The sequence below is a fragment of the Python bivittatus genome, unplaced genomic scaffold, assembly GCF_059951505.1.
Source record: "Python bivittatus isolate LINGU-HERP-01145 unplaced genomic scaffold, Pbiv_v1 ctg000070_np1212, whole genome shotgun sequence".
In the NCBI taxonomy this organism is placed as follows: Eukaryota; Metazoa; Chordata; class Lepidosauria; order Squamata; family Pythonidae; genus Python; species Python bivittatus.
This window is the reverse complement of record NW_028277034.1, coordinates 7399123-7422162: the sequence shown is the minus strand read 5'-3', so window position 1 is coordinate 7422162 and position 23040 is coordinate 7399123. Positions and strand designations below refer to the sequence as shown.

At 40.1% G+C, this 23040-nt stretch overlaps 1 protein-coding gene across 3 annotated transcripts in view; it reads right to left on the bottom strand.

Annotated features, from left to right (window-relative positions):
- PDLIM3 (PDZ and LIM domain 3) overlaps positions 1 to 18620 on the bottom strand; it is a 29583-nt gene extending 10963 nt beyond the window's left edge. The window contains exons 1-4 of one of the 3 annotated variants that reach the window (XM_088131600.1): positions 18242 to 18620; positions 7664 to 7815; positions 6483 to 6567; positions 547 to 614 (exon numbers count right to left, since the gene is read on the bottom strand). In XM_088131600.1, the coding sequence (XP_087987726.1) occupies positions 547 to 614; positions 6483 to 6567; positions 7664 to 7815; positions 18242 to 18334 (398 nt within the window). In that variant the 5' untranslated portion in view covers positions 18335 to 18620. Of the gene's footprint in view, positions 1 to 546; positions 615 to 1864; positions 2053 to 6482; positions 6568 to 7663; positions 7816 to 18241 lie in introns of all 3 variants that reach the window. The other 2 variants (XM_007423692.4, XM_007423691.4) reach the window with 2 other exon arrangements.
- Between the last annotated feature and the right edge of the window lie 4420 nt (positions 18621 to 23040).

The following is a 23040-nucleotide window of genomic DNA, read 5'->3' as shown; positions in this document are numbered from 1 at the left end:
GACAGAGAAATTAAAATCAGAGTACAGGAACTTGATTTCCTATACAGTGCAAAGTAAACTCTGCTATATATTTTCAGTTCTCAAATGTCATCCTCCATAAATTCTGACAGAAATGTAGGAGTCCATGAAGGAGAGTAAAATTCCTATTAAATCATATTCTTTATGTATTCAATTAAAACAGCAATACGGTCCCTTTTCTTGTTTTATCCATCATGAATGTCATAGGTTTCTCTGTTTTGCCTGCACAGAATGCATCTAGAGGTTCTCTGATGCAAGACCCATTGAGCTTAACTGGATTTTGGGAACACTGTTGCCTTAGATATTGTTGTAACTTGAATCGTTATATGTGCAACATTTTTACCAACACTTTCCATGATCTAAGAACTGGATCCCTCTGTTACTTGGGAATCACTGTTTGACTACAGTTGTGAAGCAAGCATTTCATTCATTAGAAGGATTTACAACATATTGAATTAGCAATGTTACTGAACCCAGTTGGATTGTGAAAAAAAAAATCATGCACCAGTTACAGGCAGAATTTATGACCTGCTCGGGCTTTGGACTACGAAAGGTTTAGGTCGAATGTTATGCTTGTGTTCAAAGTAGCTTATGTCCTAGAAAAAAAGGAAAGGGTTACAAAACAACTTTCAGCAAATTACAGTACATTTGTTTTCAAAGAAGATTAGATAACACACACACACACACACTGAACATTATGGAACATAAGTTGCAGAGTAGTAGGATTAACACATTCCCTGTTATTGGAAGAAAAAGAGAGGGATGGCTACAGTCAAGCCAAAATCAAGCCCTTTTTAAAGCTGCTGGCCCTATACTACAATGTAAGTCCCACGAAATACACAGATTTAAAATGTTAAATGTATTCAGGACTAGGCTGCACACACCAACTTAAACATCTCCAGTTGAAATCAGTAGGAAGTGCAGTTTCAGCCCTGTCATGTTTCTTCAGATGAAAGTCAGATTAAAACTGAATGGGTTTCAGTTCCTTGCATGCGTGTATGGTCAGGACCAGAAATATTGGAACAAGGATAACTGTTTTGTCATTTGGCCTCTGTACACCACCAAACTGAAGTTGGAAGGAAACACACACAGATGGGAGATGAGGACTTTCAGCTGTAATTCAAGGGGTTTGACAAAAGTGGGGCACCAACCATTCAGGAAGTACAGCCAGTGGCATACCCCCCCCCCCCCATTGGTGGCTCATAAGTAATGGAACAAACCAACATCATGACAAACATAAGGATCGCCTTTAATACCTGGATGAAAATCCTTTGCAGTCAATGACTGCCTGAAGTCTGGAACCCATGGATATGACCAAATGCTGAGTTTCCTCCCTTGAGATACTTTGCCAGGCCTTTACTGCAGCTGCCTTCAGCTGCTGCTTGTTTGTGGGTCTTTCTGCCTTCAGTCTTGTCTTCAGTAAGTGAAAAGCATGCTCTATCGGGTTTGTCAAACCCCTTGAATTACAGCTGAAAGTCCTGACTTTGCTCCCATCTGGGTGTGTTTCCTTTCAACTTCAGTGTGGTGGTGTACAGAGGCCAAATGCCAAAACAGTTATCCTTGTTCCAATATTTCTGGTCCTGACTGTAGCTTTGTTTTGACTGGATTGAACTCAGTGACATGCCGATTTTGTCTCGACAGTTTTCTAGAACAGAATGCTTGAAACATTGGTCTTTTCCGCATGAATATTCATTTGAAGGTAAATATCTTGAAAAGCATTTTTTAAGTTTTGAAGATCAGGAAAGAAAAAGGAGAGGAAAAGGCAAGAAGAGCTGGACTCAACAATACGGAAAAACAAGGATAACAAAGGTAGTGATGAGAGGCCCCTTCACAATGTGGTACTCACTTTTCAGATGAGCTAGGAATCAGGCCGCGCAGCTGTCCATGAAGAGCATCGTGTATATTGCCAGACGAGTAAAGCCCAATTGGAGAGTTATAGGCAGAACTCATTACCTGCCTTTTGTCATCAAGGTTTGCTGCTGCAACAAAAGGCTTGGCCTTTCTGTTATGAGTGGTACCAATAGGCTTGAATTCCTGTGCATAATAGGCAGACAAAATACACAGAGCTACAATGCACACTGAAGCCGAGAGCAGGCAAAACTGACATTGCAGCTAACTATTAATCAAAGGCATTGGTGCCAAGGGACAACAAAGGCCTGGATTTAGTAAACCAGTAAGCAAGCCGTACGGGTTGCTGCCGAAAATGGTACCAGTTGTACACAGACAAGCTTACAGACTTGGCGATCGCTGTTATTGATTTGAGGCTGCATTACAAGCATTTGGCTGCAGAATACGGCAGAACAGCCACAGTTCTTCCTTCCTTCTCCCCGCCAGTAATATCTAGCCATCCAGAAATCAAAAAATAAGGGTTGCTATTGCCCCACATCTTTCTCCACTTCTGCTGGTGATAAACAGTAACATGGACCAGGCATAGGAGGGCAGTGATGTCACATCACAAAAATTTGGATGACTAAAGGTTAGGGGACAGGGGAGAGGAGAAAGGAGGTCACCGTGGTCTTTCTTGGCAGTTGCATTTCTTCCATGATATGTGATTTCTTTGTCTTAGATGAAACCAAACAACCATCTTTTGTATGGGTCTTTGGCCACAAGGTCCCTTTCAATCAATAAAATGCACTTCTAGATAAATACAGTTTAAATGGTATAAATAGTTTAATCAAAGCACAATCCAATCCAAGTGATCCTTTCTTTTGGTCGTAGCACCGCTGTAATTTGGTTAGTTTAGCAAGACAGACACGAGCGCATATTCTGCCTTCTGAATACATTCTAAAAAGTGGTTCTGAGAAGATGCAAAATAAAACTAAGCTGACAAACCCTCTGCATTTAAATCAATCAAGGGCCTTTTGCTTGCACTATCATGCTGAGCTCTAAACATAAATGCAGCATAATTTACTGCTTCCAATCCTAATGAAGCAAACAACAAAATTGCCACAGAAAAAAAGAGTGGCAAGGAGATCTGAAAGAAATAAACAAAACCCTGTTGTGCACTCTGATTTACAACCTATTTAAAATGCACTATTAACTCCCTCAAGTCATTTGTTTTACTAAATTAGTGTTTAAATTGTATGGGCATTTTCGAGATAATTTTTCCATTGCTCCAACTGTTTTAGCTGTGTGCATTCTGTTGATACAAACTACTCAGCTAGAGCATAAAATAGCATATGAGGCGTGTCATTCAGTATCTTGAGAACAAATCTGTAATTTTTTCACCTTCCTTTCAGTCTTTATGGTTGAAAAGGTACTAGTGTTGAGTAAGAGTTCCAGTTACCCAGAAGAGAATTCAAAGATCTGGATAATGGATTTGATCTTCCCTATCAGCAGCAAAAGTAGAATTTTGTACAAGAGTTTATTAATGTAAATCTGTTTGCTTTACAGAAGTTATGAATATTAATTTTTCTTGTTACAGAATTATATTTGACTATTACAACCTATTTCAGAACTTTCAAATAAAATAAAAGTTTAAACATATGCATTGTTAAAGTGGCAAACACCATCCTTTTGAGATCCAGATCAAACTCATCTGCGGTCCCATCTGATGCTTCAAAATATTTATTCCCCTTCCTCTTCCAATGTAAAGGGATGTTTCTCAGAACAGCTTACAAAAAGTATACTGCTCAAATCACTGGAAATTTTGTGATCTTAAATTTGGATGAGCTATGTGGATGATTGATTAAATTTGGATGATCTATGTGGTTGCTAGGAATTGAAAATGATTTGATGGCACATAATCAATCAATCAGTCAAATTTGGATGATAGGTTTTAGAATACAGACAGTCATAGCTTTGGTCTGCAAGATATATATCTTACCTAATCTACAATAGGGAAAGAAATCCTGTAACCCTCTAGATGGATGTCAAGTGCCACTTCTGGATGGATTCACATTCTAGATGGATGTCAAGTGTTAAGTATCACTTCTACCAGACCCAGACAGCATAGTCAATGGTGAGGAATGATAGGACCCAAATACCAACAGAGGATCACTGTTTCTCCACTGGTCTTTTTTGTAAGATTGTTTACAAAATACTTTTAATTAATCCTTGTTGTTAGCATTGCATGCTTTAGAGAACTGATCTGGACATTCAGAAAAATGTTCCTAATGTTCACACTCACAGTTCTCTAACCATGATGCGGGAGGACAACTACCATCCAAAAGAATCCCCTTCAGATGAAACTTAGTTGTGCTTTTTTTTTTTTTTTTGGTTTTATAGTGTATTCCTGTGATTCCTCTCAGCATTTCCTGGCAGTACTCTAGTTTGCAGAATAGACTAATTTCATTTATGAAGTAATTAGTGTACAAGTACAATTGTTGTAGCTGGCCCAAAAGAGACAATCAAGACAGGACATCCAAAGTAGCAAACTGCCTAACTCTGATATATAAGCAAAATTGGCTCCACACCTAACTCGACAATCAGATTTCTTTTCAGGTAAGCACGGTCACTCATGAAGTCACCCAGGAGGCAGATAGGAAGTTGCCTATTTGAAAGTTCTCCCACAGGAAAAGATTTCTCTAAACAGAAAGGTGAGAGCCAGTTTGGTATAGCGGTCAAGGCTAGAAACTGGGAGATTGTGAGTTCTAGTTCCACCTGAGGTGCAAAGCCAGCTGGGTGACCTTGGGCCAGTCATTCACTCTCAGCCCTAGGAAGGAGGCAATGGCAAACCACTTCTGAAAAACGTTACCAAGAAGACTGCAGGGACTAGTCCATGTAGTCACCAGGAATCAAAAACTGTCTGGAAGGGACCAAAACAAAACAAAACAGAAGCAAAAACCAGAAAGGTAGCCCTGCAAAACAAAAAAAATACTACCCTAATCTTCTTGTAATGTGTCTTTGTTCAGTGGAGAGGAAGTGCATTAAGCATTCAAGCTTGATCCCACTATTTCTGTTTACATATGTCATTTGCAAGAGCTGTACTACTGGTCTTTTTGGATCATGAAGGTCATCTCTTCTAGCAGCATTTAAGACAATGGGATTACATTGTATTCAGTTGAACAAAATTGGCTGGAAACTGGCCTTCCATCGTAACAGTGGCCTTCATAATATTAACAAACAGAATATTTAAATCTAATTGTCCATCCATCCATTTACAGAGCTTATTCCTATTACATGTGCTTTTTATTTGAAGTGGTTATCCTCCCCCCCCCAAAAAAAATTCAAATCCTACACAGTCGGAAACTATGTTAAATGCAAATAAATTCTGAACAATGTATCCTCAACTATTGTTAATAGTACTGAGAGATACATTACAGAAACAGCATACAGTATAGCAGCATCAATTTTATGTAATATTGTGAGCATGTATGTTGATGCAATGTGAATTTGACCTAATTTTCATTTCTCAAAATATCACCAAATGTGCAGAAAGATAAATTGAAAAAGCAAACAATAGAAAAAAGTGTACACAGTCCAGCTCTTCTGCTTACAACAAAACTCTGAAATATGGCATCTTAACTGACATTTCACTAAGAACCCAAGAATAAATTTATGTAACAAGCACGATAATTGATTTATGGAATCTGGACTTGTTAGGAGCAAAATCAGGCAGGTATATTCTCCCAATGGGATGAACCTTTTTTTGTATTTTAAAATCAGCAGAAAAATATGTTCAAACACCTCCATTGACCTATTTATAACTCATCAAGATAAATGTTTAATATTTAATCAATTAAATATTTAATTTAATATTTAAAGAACTTTCTTAGAATAAATTGTTCAGTTAAAAGTCAATAGCCAGCATTGTATTTTAATAACATATTTTGCCTTGGCAGTAGTTTAGTCATTATTGCATGGTGCCTTAGTAGATAATTCCATTTACTTCAGACTAATTAGACTAAAAACTCCCACCCTTTTGTTAATCAATTCAGTCAATGTCTGTAATTCCAAGGCAATTTTATAGTGCCTTTTCAAAAGTAAGCTATCTGAAGTACTTCCACTCTTCTTCAATCTGGTAGTTCTAGATAAATTTGACTTCAGCTACTATAATTCCTAAGGAGTTTGTTAGATGTGATACTGTGGAAGGCACTATATTTATGGGTGAATCTATCCAGGATTTGCTAGTTTGATTCCTAGATCCATCAGAGTCAAATTTACCTACAGAACATGTGAGGTACTAAGCAGCTAAAATCAAGATCTTAGTCTAGAACAGATATATGAGAGTCATTGTTCCCAAAGGTCTTTAATCATAAAGTCTTGGGATTCACTGGTTAGTGTTGCTGTCATGTTAAACAATCAGTTAGTAGTACAAGTTGGTAAGTAGCAACCAATTAAAAACAGAATGAGAATGTTGGTGATTTAAGAACTACTAGATCTCAGCTGTAAAAATCCAGTCAACCACTAGATGGTAGCAAAGAGATACAGATAACTCTAATGCTTTCCAGTGTCTAATGCCATTTAGTGGATATCTGGATTTTTGCAGCCCAGATGTAGCTTTACTTTAAACCAATTGCTACCTGTGGTTCAGCTTCCAAGTTTATTTTGAATGGATGCGGCTTGCCTTCTTCTGCTACTTGTGGAGACCATAATTTAGTCTCTGCCCTGTTGGATGAAAAATGAAGAATGAATTAGGGAATCCAAAATATTTCACCATTTCTAGCATATCATATGCATTTTACATATTTATGTCATTACAGATTTAGATTGTCTAGACAGTTAACTGGGACTGAATTCAAAGAAACTACTGTCCACATTGACTTATGCTGTTAATTTGTATATTAAATCCCACATTAAAAAGTGGATGTTTGATTATTTTTAAAAACTCTACTAATAGAAAAGAAAAAGAGAGGAAAGGCAAACTGTTCGAGTGTTTATCCGCTACAGTCCAGGACACTAAGCAACATATAGCATAAGAAAGATAAACAAAATTGTGAAAGACTAATTTAGCAATTCTTTTTAAAAATAATCACAAAACAGGAAGGAACTTCATCCCCAAAACAGCTATGTGCTTGGGAAGAATATGTAGAATGGAAAATTTCAAGCAATTAAGGCAATAAATCATATCAAAACAAGAATACATGGAATTTATCTAATGTTACTGTTATGAGGAAGACAACCATTGGTTTGAGGAACCATGCACTTCTGAGTTAATAAGTAAAACTGCCCCAAGTTTGCATCTGTATGGACAGTTTTTGTTTTTCACAGCAGTTCCAGAATTCTTCTGACACGGATGTAATTTCACTGAATACTTATTTTGTCTTCCACTTCGTCTTGTACATTTTAAAAAACTTCCTAGGATTAATTGTACCAGAAAAATTGCAAGATATCCATCATGATACATAGTCACAGAACATGTCGTGATGGGGATGTTCTTTATAATCTGCAAGGGTGAACAAGTTGCCTCATTTTTGTGGTCACTGGAACATAATCATGCCACCAAAATTAGGTGACAAAGAACCCGATAATGGCAATGCTCATTTTTAAAAAAAACTCCAACAAAATCAGTTTATCAGGTTCATGCACTTAGAAAAGGTTTTCAAAAATCAGAACGAAAATCCCAACTATTCCTGTGACCCCATTATACTACAGACCGGATCCTTGCAGCTCTAAACTGACTTTTTGTTTTTTTTAAGTGCAGAGAATTCAAGGTCCAGATTTCTGCATTGTGATTCTGAGCATCTGAGTCACAAGGAATTACCTCTCAATTTTCAGACAGAGCTGATGGGCTGCTGCTTTAATTCTCTCCTGGGCATCATTGTGAGTCATGTTCTCTGTGCTGTGGCCATCAATAGCTATGATGATATCACCAGGACACAGATTGGCTTGTGAAGCTTTGCTTCCTGGTGTTATCTACAAGAAAACCAGAGTAAGTTTTTATGCAATTATTTAGCAGGTATATTTCTTTCTATCTATCTATCTATCTATCTATCTATCTATCTATCTATCTATCTATCTATCTATCTATCTATCTATCTTTTATCCTGCTAAAATAATGTGATACTTGGTAGTTTAATATCTGATTTGATATGATTATGAGAAAGTAATTCCACTGGCTTAGCATATTTTTACAAGGTAAGAATTAGGCAATAAACTTTTCTGCCATTAACACTAGTCTCTTCCATTTCACTCAAATTCCTTTGTCTTAAAGAGATTTCGACCAGTTTAGAATTGGTAATCAGCCATGGTCAGTAGATCCTGAAATGCTTGAAAAGCTCCAGGGGATGCAGAATTCACATTCCAATCAATAGAGGCAGTTAAAGCAAATGCACTGAGCGTGCTCTGAACTGCAGCCACATCTAGGCAAGACGCATGTTACAGAAAAGGTTCTCTCTGATCATCTCCTGGTCACTGTGACCACTGATCCCTCACAATTTGGCGGAGGGGGAAGAAGGGCTTCTTGCATAATTTGGGGTTTCAGCATCTCAGAACCCATATGGCTGGTAAAATTAAACTCTCACCATATGCACCATGCCCAAATAGACAAGGTTAAAAAGGAGTGGGCTTAAATCATCCAGCCACACCTATCATTTTGATGTCATGGATACCACCAGCCCCGACACTCCTGCAAGTAATCCCACCGAGGACACTCAACTGATCTGGAGCAGCTACGGGAAACTGGAACACTGTTTAGCTTGTTCACACATAAGGCTTCATCATCTTGTTAGACTTAAGCTTATGCTAAGCAGAAAAGCCAAACTAGTAAAACTAACCCAACCAGGACCTCAGGAGAATAAGAGTGGTAGAATGAAGGTTAAAGAAACACCAGGCTGTTAAAGGTTAAAGAAACACCAGGCTTGATTCAACAAAATTGTGACTTAGTTATAAACCAAGACCAGTGTTTATTTCTCTCTTGCTTATCACAATGAGAATGTTAAGCAAAGGCATATTAAGCAAACAAAGGCGTTTCAGTCTGGGCTCAGGCCGGGGCATAGCACTGAGACAGCACTGGTCGTGCCTGCTGATGACCTTTGGAGGGCTCAGGATGGGGGTGGTGCAACTGTCCTAGCTCTCCTGGCAGCTTTAGATACCATCAGTCATGGTATCCTTCTGACCAGCTCTGGGGGTTGGGAATGGGAGGCACCATTTGGTGGTGGTTCTCCTCCTTTCTCTGTGGCCAGTTCCAGTCAGTGTTGATGGGCGAGGAGAGGTTGAGCCCAGACCCCTGCAGTGTGGGGTGCCTCAGGGCTTGGGTCTCTCCCCTCCCCTCCCCTCCCTAACATCTACATGAAACTGCTGGGTCAGGTCATCTGACGGCATGAGGTACAGTATCATCAGCACGCTGATGATACCCAGGTATATATTTCTACCCCTGGTCGGGCAGCTGATACTGTTGTGATGCTGTCCAAGTGCTTGGAGGCTGTAAGGGTCTGGATGGGGATGAACCAACTTTGGCTCAACCCTGGCAAGACAGAGTAGCTCTGAGTTTTTGGCCCCACAGGGTCTGGTGACTTGTCATCTTTGACTCTGGATGGGGTTGCACTCCCCCAGACTGAGCTGGTGCACAATTTGGGGGTCCTCCTGGACTCACAGTTCCTGCTTGAGCAGGTGAAAGCTGTGGCTAGGGGGGCCTTTGCACAGATCCATCTTGTGCACCAATTGTGCTCTTTCCTGGACCAGGAGGCCTTGCTCATGGTCACTCATGCCTTAGTTACTTCCCGTTTGGATTACTGAAATGCACTTTACACGGGGCTGCCCTTGAGGACCACTTGAAAGTTACAACTAGTCCAGAATGCAGTGGCGTGCACAATATTGGGTGTTCATAGGTTTGCCTATGTTACACCTCTATTGCATGAGCTGCACTGGCTCCCAGTTTCCTTCTGGGTGCAATTCAAGATGCTGGTTATCACCTTTAAAGCCCTACATGGCACAGGACCTGGTTATTCGCAGGACCGCCTCTCCTGAAGAATATCCGCTCGTCTACTAGATCAGATAGGTTAGGCCTGCTCCAGATCCCTTCCCTGAAATCCTGCCACCTAGTGGGGCCTTGGAAGCATGGCTTTTCCGTGGTTGCCCCTACTTTGTGACACACCCGCCCCCTGGCAATTCAGCAGGCCCCCACCCTTTTAGCCTTTTGGAAGGCCATCACGACCTGGCTTTTTACCAAGGCACTTGGATAGGGTGGACTAGAATAGAAAGAACGGAATGAGGGTAATGGCAGCCTGCTATGGGGCATCCTAAGGGGATGACTTAGGTTAGGGTTTTGGTTTCTGTTTGTTTTACTGTTTTATGGTTGTTTTACACTTATTGGTTCTACTGTTGTCGTGAGCCGCCCAGAGTTGTTTAAGATGGGCGGCCGTATAAATCTTTTAAATAAATAAATAAACAAACGCGTGCCATGGTGTAAATTCACAGGGCCTGCTAAGGCTTAATATGGCTTGTTTGATACTGATTAGTCTGCTATGTGAACCCTGCCATCTCACTATATCAACTGATGCCTTATATCATGAACGAACCATGGCACTGCAGTAAATGTTTTATTACATTCATATAAAACAAATCAAGAGTTAGAGTGATACGTGGGCCCAACCCATGTCTTTATTAGAACTCAGACACAGTTGGATTCAGATTAAACTATGGAATTGCTTTAGTTGGTCCTATTTCTATATACTGTATGTAGGACTGCAGTAGATTAGGGTTTGAGCAGTTGAGCAGTACCACTTGAGCAGTAGATATTGGCTTTATTTCAAGTATTAGCTTGTAGGTATCTAATAATAACATTGATAAGCATTTAAACATTTGTACCCAAATCAACTTGGTGGCCAAATTGTCATTTGTTCCTTCCATTTATATGAACGGAAAAACAACAGATGCTGTGAATGTCTGAAGATCTGCACAGAAACAAAAGGAGTTCTTATTTTGCCCATGATTTTACAAAAAGCCCTAGTCTAACTTTTATGGAGTTTAATCTATTTGTTCCTTCTATATTCTTTTTAGACTGTGCTGAGGGTTTGTTTTTCAAGTTACATGATTTACACTGAAATTCTAAATTCATGCAGTGATTTGTTTGCTGCAGTGCTAGCATAACTTCTGACATTAGTTAAGCTGCATATTGACAAAATGCTTATGCAAGAGAAAATCATGAACAGTACAGAGGGAACAGATTAGTGGTAGAACACAAACTACATGTATAAAAATAATCTAACCCTAATCGAACCACATTTGGCATCAGTGAGAAAATTAGGAGTGCAGGGAAGGAGATGCTGTTGTAATCTTACAAAAACTAGTGTGTAAAAGAATACCTTCTGCTAATTCATGAAACAACATAAAGCCATCTAGATTGATTCAGTAGCCACTGACAGCTTTATTTTTCATGAATGTGTCTAACTCACTTCTAAAGCTGAGCAAATTGTCAACAATTTATCACACTATATCTCATGTTAGTAAATCCTATAGTATATGTGCACTGTGAAGACTTACTTTTCTTGATCCTGAATAATTGGTATTATGCCAGCAAAAAACCTTCTCTAACTCTTTTTTCCATACCTTGCCTCAGCCATGTTCGTTTCTCTCCCCATTTACTTGTCTTTCTGCAAAAAGTTTAAGTGGTTGCAATATCCTTGTAGCTAAATAGCTCCAGCTCTTTGATCATTTTGCTAGGTCTACGGTTATTTTAAGACATAATGACCCAAACTGTACACAGTCTCCCACGGTAATCACACTGTGTTTGTACAAAAGTATTAGGACGTAGCCAACTTTTTTTTTTAAATCAATTTAATTTCCTGATATCAATCCTTAAGCAAAAAATGGGAAGAGAGTAGAACTTTCCATGTGAGTAGAGACTTTCATAAATTGGACCTCTCAACTGCTAAGAGATTTACCTAAGTTCCATGAATACAAACAAAGCTCTCCTACAGACATGCGGCACAAGAATGGTCAGTAGGCAAGAACCATTTCTAGTTTCAGGCCTCTCACAGTCAAGAGAACCCAGAAACTGGACTATGGACTTCAGCAAATCAAGTTACAACATCTCAATTTGGATATTATAGGAAATTACCTACCTATTCCCTGAAGTTACAAGGTTAAAAACGTAGTGTGGGGAAAAGCCTCTACGCTCCTGTGAACACCTGAATGCCTGCTTAGGACCATTCTGCAGCCTCAAGTGAGGTGCTAGAATTTACTCCTAAGCAGGCATTCAGGTGTTAACAGGAGTGTAGAGGCTTTCCCCCACACTACGTTTTAAAAAAATATATTTTGGGAAATCAACTTCTGCTGCAAATTAGTCATTAATTTTTTGATGTGCAGCTTGGGACTAGCTTCTGCCAGGAACCATTACTGCCAGGAACCCATTTGAATCTGTTTCTCTCCCACTCAAAGATAATATTCAATCCCTTGTGCTTTGATCATTCCTTTTTAAAGAGCCTTTAAGAATTCCAAAAATCTTTCTTCTTTTCTGAAGTCAAATATGCATGGAAGCATCTCTGTAATACATTCTGGCAGACAGTACTGTCTACTTAAGTGAGTCATTGCTTGGTTTTTCTGTAACTACAAACTTTTAGGAAGTTCCAAGCCAGATCTGATCTCTAGCAGGGATGGGAAATCTGGTGCCCTCCACATTTTGGACTTCAACACCCATTAGATTTCTTTCTTTCTTTTTTTCCTTTACTACTGCAAGTCCACACATCTTAAAGTTTTTCAGAAGACTTATTAGTAAGTAATGTCCTTTGAACACAATGGTGCTTACTTCCAAGTAAACATCATCGGGTCAATCTGCTAGTCAATTTATTAAAAAGCTTGCACATTCTTAGTGGTAAGAAATGAAGAACCAAAATATTTTCTGGGTAGTTTTGCACTGTGGTAGCTCTAACTTTGGGAGGCTTAACTTCAATTAACTTAGAATGTGGCTTCAGTAAAACGTGATCCAATAAGGCCAGGTCTTCAGCATCAAGCAGTAAAGATGTCACAGTATTGGACTGGCCTGAAGCGGTCTACAGAGATCAGAATGTGGTCTGTATTTATGTTGGTCTTTTTTTTCCCCCAAATGTTGCATCATTATACAAAGATGAGAAAACCACAGAAAGCAGATGTTAACATCAAACCAACAAAGCTAATAAAACAGCAGATATTATCTTTACATTTGTTTTTCCACATACATATGACTTGCAGGCGGCTAAGACCTCCAAATGGGCAGTTAATAAGTCTTCTCATGCAGCTACTTGTCCCATGGAGATTCAGACAGAGAGTTTACTTTGCAGTAATTTGCTATAAATGTAGCTAGCTCTTTTGCTGTTAATATCACTTTAAATTTTACTGTGTGTACTGTAAACAAATGCTGACTAGAAGCCAGACATGGCTAAATATTTTTCCTGAGAGATAATGGGAAGTCTTTTAATTCCATAAAAGGCAATTCAGCCCCAAAACACCACAATCTCTCCTATTGTTTTAAACTTAGCCTTTGTTTCCTTTTTCCACGGTAGATGCCAAGTGTGTGTGTCAGAGCAGTCTAGAAGTGCCTCTGTGCATTTTATGGAGGTTAAGCCGTTTAAACAGAGAAACGTTCTGGGAAAGAAACGGCCAATTATTTAGAATGCCATCTTCTCTTTTTTGTATTAAACCTAGTTTGGCAATCCCGGGCGTATTTCCTCAGAAGCCAGCCACAGGAAGTTCAACTGGTCTTATTCCAAAGTAGAAACAGAGGTTTAATTTAGTTCTTCTGATCCAACATAAGCTTTTGTGAGAGTTTTTGTTGAAGTACGGCAAGACTTCACAGATGGCAATAATTCCTCACCTCTTCACCCCAACACCTTACAAGTAATACTTAAACATCACTGAATTGTTTAACAGAATAATAAAGACTACTTCTACAGATTGCTGTTCTGCAAATGAATACTGGACCCCTTTTACAATACTATTTGGTGATACTGAAGTTGTTTATAAGATAAATGTTATCAGAAGTTTGGGAACGTTTCTGCTTGATTTTACTGACCCCTCAGTTTCTGTTTTTCAAAAATCCATTTCATGGATTAATCCATTAATTAGGGTTAGGGTTTGTGCTTGTCTTTTCTACAGAAATAAGTGGGATATAAAGTCAAATACTAGGAAAAATATTTATTTCTATAACACACTCAAATTTTTACCACCAAAGACCCTTAGGTTTGTGGCCAATTTAAACAGTATCTAGTGAAGCAGGAAAATGGCAGACACATTTTTTTCACTGAAACTAGACTGTTATTCCCATTTCCTGGGGCAAAGTCCCAATAAACTCAATTTATTTTTGAGCAAGGATTACATGACTAAATAAGGAACACAGTGCATTTATACAACAATCCAATACTCCAGCATCAGACTACTGACAAACAGCAGTAAACGAATGTGTGCATAGAAACATGCATACAAAACTGCCGTTAAAGAAAGAGAAAAGAGCAAATGAGATATTGATATTGAGGAGCCTCGTCTGGCCTGCTGCTCTCCCCAATATCTTGGGATTATGATTCCCGGATTTCCTAGCCAGGGGCATCTTCAACAATATTGGCTGGGAATTCTTGGAATCATCAGATTGGGGAAGAATGGTACTGATCATCAAGTCATCCGTATGATTTGATGGCCAACTGAGACATGGAAAATACCAAGCTTTGATCATTCTAATAACAGCTATGATCTATTTTCCAATGAACTTTCTATCAAGATCAAGATAACAAATGAGACGTGCATGTTTGGATCTGGTCATCTGTTGATCTGTATGGTTCGAGATGGGGGTTAAACAGGTCAGTGTGACAAGTCCTTGAAGAAGATATTGCCCAGAGATGTTTCTGGGTTGGCAAAAAGTTTGTGGGAAATGAGGCCAATGAAATCATTGCAAAGCTATTTATTTAAAACATTTCACTACCATCTGCCATGCCGCACATCTCCAGACAGGGTACAACACTAAATACATTCTATACCATTAAAAAAATAATAAAATGATTAAAGCGAATGAAACAAACAAAAGTGTATCAAATCAGTGATCCTGAGTTGTGGAGCAGTGCCATCATGAGATCCATATGCCAAAGCAAGTAAGAATGTTTTCAACGTGTATATCAATTCTGAAGTAAGGCTAGCACGTGCTTTTATCTCTGGGGGAAGGTGCTTCACAGAGTGGATGCCAGCATAGAAAAGGCCCTCGTCTTGGTGGGTGTCCAGTGAATATCCACAACCAGCAGGACTTCCCTTGATAATTACAGTGATGGAGCAGACTCCTGTGGGAAAAGGCATTCTCCCAGGGACTCTGGTACCAAGGAATTTAGATCCTTATATGTAAAAGCAGTTGGTGGAACTCTTTCAGTAATGCTGTTATATTCTAGGGACCAGGCGCTCTGCAACGTTACCAGCCAAAGTTTATCACTGTGCTCTTTCAGCCTCATAAATAAACCCACAAGTAAATGACCTGCTTTTTCTTATCATTACTTGTTATCATCTGTAGAACATAGATGGAAAGCTGTATTTCTATGCTGGGTGCCAATTAGGAGCCTTGCCTCCTTAAGCAGATTAGTTTCTGCACTAATTAAAGGGAATGAATGGAACACACCTTTCTTCTACTCTCAGCCTACTTTCTCACCTGCCTGCATACAATTTCGGTTGTCTATGGCAGACAGGTAAGCGTTAAGATAAGTTTGAGCTGATCCAATGAGAATACCTGCTGAATCAGCTTTGTCAATATAGACTATATTAATCTAACATATTCTGGGGCTTTCTGTCCCATCTTAGAATCGGTTGCCAGGATTTGCCTAGAAGTCAACTCTGCAAGTGATAGAAGTCATCCCTCTGAAAAATTCCAGGAGATATTCCCACCCCTTATTTCAATTGTCCAGCTATTTCTATTCCTAGGTGTGGTCTTCTTTGGCTGGGTTTGCAATATGTGACCAAATCTAAGTAAGAGCACTAAATCTTCAGCTGCTTCACATTGTAACTACCTTGGTCAAATAAATCATGGCAAAGATACTAGTTAATGATGAACTAAGGGAGTTCTGAGTCTGCAGACACAGGCCTTCTCTTCCTCTAGTTTGGTTTTTCTTGAGCAGACGGGCACCCTTCCAAACAAAGTACCAAAGTGCAGCCAGATACCAGTTTTAATTTCTAAAAATCCCCCAAGGCCTTCACGGGGCCTATGGGCCTTCTTGTAAATAAGGATGATTGCTGCAAACTGCTTTGCCATTTTAATTTTCTTAATTCCTTTTTACCAAATAAAGTCAGAAAGCGCAGGGGACCTGAAAACACCTTGGAAGTATCTGCAGATGCACAGGCAGCAAACTGGCTACACTGAAGGGATCACAGTGTATCTCTGTCCTATTTAGGAGAAGCAAGGTGACTTACGGCGGCAGGACAAATGGCATTGTATGCGTTTAGCTCTGTCCTCCAATGTCTTGCTGCCATTCCCCATCTAGAATATCTGGAGTCTTAAGCAGATGCCTCTTTGCCTAATGACAGGGCTGGCCTTATGCATAATTCCCCCCAATGCCTGGAGCCTGGGCCTGTTGTGTGTACATGGGGTGTGGATGAGACAGAAGGAACTCCCAGAGATATTACAATCTGGATATCTGTGTGTTTAATTTTTTTTGCAGGCGCCTCTGATTTCTACCCAGGCGAAGGCAAACTCTAAAGGCACTAGAAATCAGCCGCATTGCTAGTCCATCCACGAAAGCGCTGAAATGCTGGGACACAGAGCGTTATCAGTTACAGTGGGAAGAGAACTTCAGAGGGAGTGTCGTGTTAGTCTATGGTAGCCAAGAATCTGGAGGGATCTGGTTAGTGGGAAGGGAAGGCAGGAAAAAGGACAGCCAAGCCCTCAACATTTTATTACAAGGGTTACTGATGGAGGGGTTAACCTTGAGGAGGAGGTGTGTTATATGACTAAGACTTCCATCTCCTCACTCATACAGGGAAGTTACAGCAAGAAAAGAAATCTACCTTTTCTCCAGTTCTCTATTATGCAGACCCTGGGTTTACCTGCACATAGCAAGCAAGGCAAAAAAGAGAAAATCCTGCATAAAGCAGGCAGCTGGAATCAAACTTAAACTGCTTACTGCTATATAACGGAGGAGGAGGAGAAGGGGGTTGGGGAGGTATCTTTTTTCTCCTTCTCCCAATATCCTCCCCCAACCCGCGCTCCCAGGCCTAAAAAGTACAATATCCTGTTCCAGGTTGGCAGCTGCCCCACGCAAAATAAACTCCTTTTAGAGTGTAGGGTTGCATTTCAACATAGTCATGATCTAATTTTGATCCCCAACATTAAGGTGACATAGCACAGCACAGCATTACCCTCCCGTATCTCCTCACTTGGATGACATGAGATGTTAAACTGAATTTGCACTCTTATAAACACTTGTAGGAAGAGGTCCCCTCGCATCTGACAGGACACACATTTAAATAGGATATGGTTGTGAGTTTCTCCTTTAGCAAACATATTTGCATTGCACTGGCATTTCTGACTCAAGTTGCCATCATACCAGGCCCTGAGTAGTTTTTTTTACTGTAGTTTCCCTCCCTCAAAAAAAAAAAAAAAAGAGAGAGAGAAAAAACCCCTCTGTTTGCAGGGTAAGTAGCATCTTGCATGCTAAGGTGTGGAAGACTGCCTCCAAGCCTTAAAAAAAAAAAAAAAAAAAAGTAAAGTAGGTAGAGTGAAATTTAAAGCAAAGAAACAGCAACAGACGGCACCGCTTTGCCCTTTCAAAGTTCTGCAAACTTAAATATACAATTTTGCAAGAAAAATATGCAAAGTCATATTGCAAAAGAATGTCTTAAAAGGGAATCCCTCTCTAGCCACTGGACTACTCTGAATCCTTTCTTCCAATGGATTTTATTTTTTGAGGAGGAGGACCTAGTAGATCGCCTTGTCTTCAGTTCAGCGTGTTGGGTAATCCATCCTTGTGGGTGCAGGGAAAAGGTCACCAGGGAGATTGGGGAAACACAGAAATCTCTGCAAAACACGTAGTTCCTCTGTATCAGGAGCAGCAAATAGCACCCTCTGCACCACAAATCAGATGCTGATAACATAATATATTTCTAAAGAACAGGAAGTCCCACTGAAGTCAACAAGGCTTCATCACAGGTAAGTGGACCCAGGACGATTACAAACGCGATCGCGCCTTTGCGATACGTGCTCTCCCAAAGCGCCAGGGAAGAGCGCCAAGTCCCTTCCCTCTCCTACGAACTTCTTAACTGGACAACAACGCTTTCCTTTAAAGCAAAGCACCTGCAGCAAACCCAATCCAAACAGATTATTTTCGGCATAAACACGAAGTCAACCCACGCGAACTCCTTTTCCAAAAGGAAAAGCAAAGAACCGTGATCGGAAAGGACGTACCCGGGTTATGATCAATGGCTGGTTAAAATCTATTCCTCCCGACAGCCTGAAGCCCCAGGGCGCAGGTCCCGGAAGAACCACGTTCTGCGGCATGGTCCCAGGGCTTTTGGGGGAGCGGCGCTCCGCGGTCGTTGGCTCCGCTGCTGCGATCGAGAGCTCCCGCCTCTCCCGGCGCGCAGCTGCGGTCTGGCCGCCGGAGGGTCCCCTTGGCTCCTTCCGGCGACGAGATCACCTCTTATCTGCTCCTGCCTGACGTCAGCCAGGCCGCGTCCCCTCCGCCCCGAGCAGGAGGGCCAACTTTGGTCAACGGAGGCTCGGACTTGGGAACGCGCTCGCGGGCTGCGCGTTTGGCCGCTTCCCGAGTGTCGCTCTCGCAGCTTCGAGTTACAGCCTCGTATTTAGCTCTGCCTGCAGCCTGCCGGGCGGCGTGGCTTCCCCTGAGCCTCTCCCGGTGCCTCCCGCGTTGCAGCCCAACGTTTCTGGGAGGTGCGAGATTATAGATCCCCTCTGAAAACAAGTGTGGGGCTTAGCCTGTGATCAAGGGCGTAGGGTCCATCTGCTTCGCTTTCTCTGGCTTCCCCTCTCTTTACTTAGTTGGGTTCCATGTGCGGAATTGTAAATGGGTAAGCTCCTCGGGGCAGGGTGCTCTTCTTTTGAACCTTATAAACATCAGAGGTATAAATGGCACCCCCGGTATGAATACGTCGTGAATGGGCAATTTGATAAAGCACTTGTATGCCTTATTCCTTCTCCTTAAATTAAAAACATGAACTTCTACCAACAGATGTTATAACTTATTCATGTTATCTAAACATGTTTACACATCCCTTTGGGCAAGATGAAATTTCAGATTTTATCCCATGTGGATCCATCTTCCTTTTGAGGATCTTGGTGGGGAGATGAATTAATGGTTGCCAGATGGTCTGAATGTGGCACTCACCAGCTCTAGCCCATCTAGCCACCATAAAGGTTTTAGGGATTTGCACTCCAAAACATCTGGTAGGAAGTAAATTGCTTGTCTGGCAACACAAGGAGAGGTTGACTATCAAATTCTCAGGCCCTTGTGTCTACAGTTGTGTAGGTTCTTACCTGGGAGTAAGCCCCATTGAATTACAAAATGTAAAATATCTAATTGTGGTATATCCATTCCAGCCTTGGATCTGGACTTGGTACCTGTTGCAATTCTTTTTGCTTAATGAGTTAGACCTGGAGAAAATCAGCAGAACACAAAATTCATACTGGCTTTATGAGATGCTAATGAAAACTGCTTAAAGATCTAACTTTCCATTTGAATTAGACAGGGTTACTCAACCACACCTCATCCAACCCTCAAAGGCAGGACTACTCAACCACACCACATCCAAGGTTTGTTTGTGGTTAACTCATCTTTGTTTTAACACTCAGCTCCTTTGTGTTATCCATCCCAGAAATTAACCCGTTATGTGAAATTAATCTCTCTTCTGGCCTCTAGAAACAGAGATGCGGGAGGAAAATAAGAATAGAAGGACACCTGCAGCTATAAGTGCCCCACCTCTGTGCTTTGATCTAGCCATTTTTTTAAAAAAATAAATAACTTCACAGGAACATCCCCACGGAGTAGCAAAAAAGCCAAAATGGCAGTTGCAACTACAGGATTGAAGCCTGACCCACTAGCCATGACCCATTCTTTGTGTGCGGCTGCCACCTTGTCTTTTTTGACCCCTCTTGGGGTGGTCCTGGGAAGTAGCAGCTGGCCACACTCAAAGGTGGTTGGGAGACTTAGGGTACTTGATCCCAGCAGACTGAGACCACCTTTGATTTGCTGGATGAACTTGGTATGGATCACTGGGTTCATACCAGGTAAGGTCCCAAAGATTAGGTATGTTGTGCTGATAAAACAGTGCCTAAGAAGATTTGATTTGCATAAGACCTTCTAGTCCACCTCTAGTTCTCTTAGTGGTTGACCAAAAGCCAATGGGATGCTCTGCTGTTAGATGTGAGCACATCAGCAGTCTCCTTATGATCCTCAGAAGCTAATGTCGAGCAACTTTCTGCCTGTCCTCTTTGTATATTTTCCTTTGTATGGTTTTATCCTAACTTACAGAGGAAGAATTATACGCTGAATTGGTTCTGACTGGAGAGGCCTATAAACCCTCTAAGTTAAATGACTCTTAAAGTCATGGCTGTTGATAGTTAATTGGTACAAGCCACAATTCCTATGCACAATGATGTTATGGCTCCCACCAAAGATGCCCCATGTGGCCATTTATGTCATTGTACATCTCAGTCTTTTGCTTAACATGTTATATTGAGTCAGCTAATTATGGCTGATTCAGTAAATCATTGTTAAGCCATAGTTTACTTAGGATTGTGAACCCAGTTTCTATGTGCTTTCAACAAAACGGGAAATGATCTAAATATTATTTATGGGCTTTATGTTATGAAATATGCAATACAACCTTCTTTGGGAACAAAGACCAAGCAGCTAGCGTGTTGCTTTCTGAAGTCTTATATGACAACCCTGGTTAATTTATAAAGAGAGAAAATAGCTATTCTGGTTGAGATGGCCTCTGCTCAAAAATAAGATAGGATCGCCTGATTTGTCACTGGTTGGAATGGACTTCAAAAGATTCTGGCTGAGTGATCAACTGAGGTTATTCAAGTTTTGATAGCGTTTTCACCTCTTTCCTTGGTTGGTTGGTTGAACCCTTCAGCATTGTTACTAGGCCAAGGTTGACCATGTTTCTTAGTTCTTAACAAACAGCAGCAGCTGCAAGACAAATATGGTGGCATGTTTTCTGTCTACAGATGGGATGAAAGCCAACCCTTGGGCAGCTACAGAATCTAGTTAGTCATACTGAAACTTTTGCCTGAGTTGGCAGATGCAATGATTCGGGTTGTAGTAGATAAAGCAAATGGTTCCACCCTCCTTCCTCTAACCTGGACAGAATCTCACTGCAATCTCTTTGGTAAAAGAGGTAGTAAATGACAGTAATTTTCTAAAATGCAGTTCTGCTTCAAAGGATAAACACAATATCATCTGTCCTTAATATATGAGCATGAAACATGTCTTTTAATAAATTGTCATAATTGGGGAGAAATTGGGAAGTAACTGAAAGGACACATACTTTGATTATTTCAATTGTGGGTTCCAATTGCTGCTATGTTACTTGTTTTTTAAATCTGATATTTATCATGTGCATTAGTGAACTCTAAGTAATATTAGTATGCTTGTGTAAGTTCAAACATTTGTTCTCCAATCTGAAGTGTCCTTAAAAAACAAATCAGCTATTTCCTGTCTTCTGGGAAGCAATTAAATTTTTTTTGGCAACAATCATGCTGTGATTTTTTTGTATATTGAGTTTTTTATATGCAATACAGAAAAAGGAAAACAAAGAGAAAAAAAATTAAAAAATGCATGTCTCCTATATTATTCCAAACAGTTTTGCATATTGTGTTATAGAATTAAATTATTAACATCTAAATGTTAATACTTAATACTGGTATTAAGTATTTATGTGGTTAATACTTAACCATTTAAAAAGTTGGAAATTAAGCATATGTACAACCCAGATTTCTAAGTAGTCCATAATTGTGATTCCTAGAACTAAAATGTTTGTTCAGAAAGAGTAGTAAATTGTTCAAACCATCAATTAAAGGAGAATAGGAAAACTTTTAACTGGTAGTAGCAATTATTTTGTGATCATAAAAGTGTCAATATTCATTTCTGTTGTCTTCTTGTTAGTTTTCAAACTATTGATATATAATTGAATAGAAAATGGGCACCTAGAAAAACCAATGTCCTCAAAAATAAAATGAGTAAAATAATATATGTCAAAAAAAGAGAGAGGCGCTGTATCATAGGGCCAATGAACCAATGTTCCCTTCTGAGCATCACATCTTCAAACATTAGATGAACCCATCAATTTGTTCCTGAAAGGATATATAATTGTTCCATAGGTACAACATAATTTTTGTTCTATTATTCTGGAATTAATCATAACTGTATAGAAATGTGACATGTAGAAGCCATAATGGTCGTCTTTTGATGGTTTTCCTTCCTTTCCTCCCTTGACACTCAATTTTTTTTGTTCCATGCCTCCTTGTGGCCTTGACTAACTAATTTAGTATATTCTAACAGGGTAATTATTTGTAAAGAACATGTTAAGTCCTCTAATACCAAAGGAGATTCCAAAGCATTTAGGTTTGCTGGCTATGTTGAGACTGAAAATAAATTTTAACTGGTAATATTGTATGGAGCTGTGGTGGTCAAAAAAGAGAAGATGATGGTCACCACAGTGTGATTGAAGCACCACCCCTTTTGTATGTATGTCAGTGTTGCAGGCACAAAATGGGTTGGGCTTCAGTCATGCTGCTTGGCTTGGCCACCATCTTGTCTTTTCTGAATACTTCCTCCCCACAATGACACTGCTGTCATTTAAATCAGAATGGCAGGTTGGAAGAGTGTAATGTGTATCAAGAATGAGATTGATGTCCCACTGTCCCAACAATGGGATAAAATGCCTGCGTAGAGTTGCAGCTGAACTTGTAGGTTAGTCATTATTAATTTTAAAGAGTTGTCACCCCTTAAAGAGCTATTGTCACATCCGCTATTGGAGAATCCCATTTGCTTCATCAGAATAACAGAGTAATTTCTTGTAGAGAGCAGAGGAAAGGAGAGGGGAAGCAGGCAGTTCAGAAGATTGCTTGAGGAGCCAGGAGGCACAGAAACAAAATTGCTTGATGTTCATAACCAAAATAGTAAACTCTGAGCTTCTTTGTTGCAAAAGACTGACAATGGCTTTCTTGATCATGAGTAT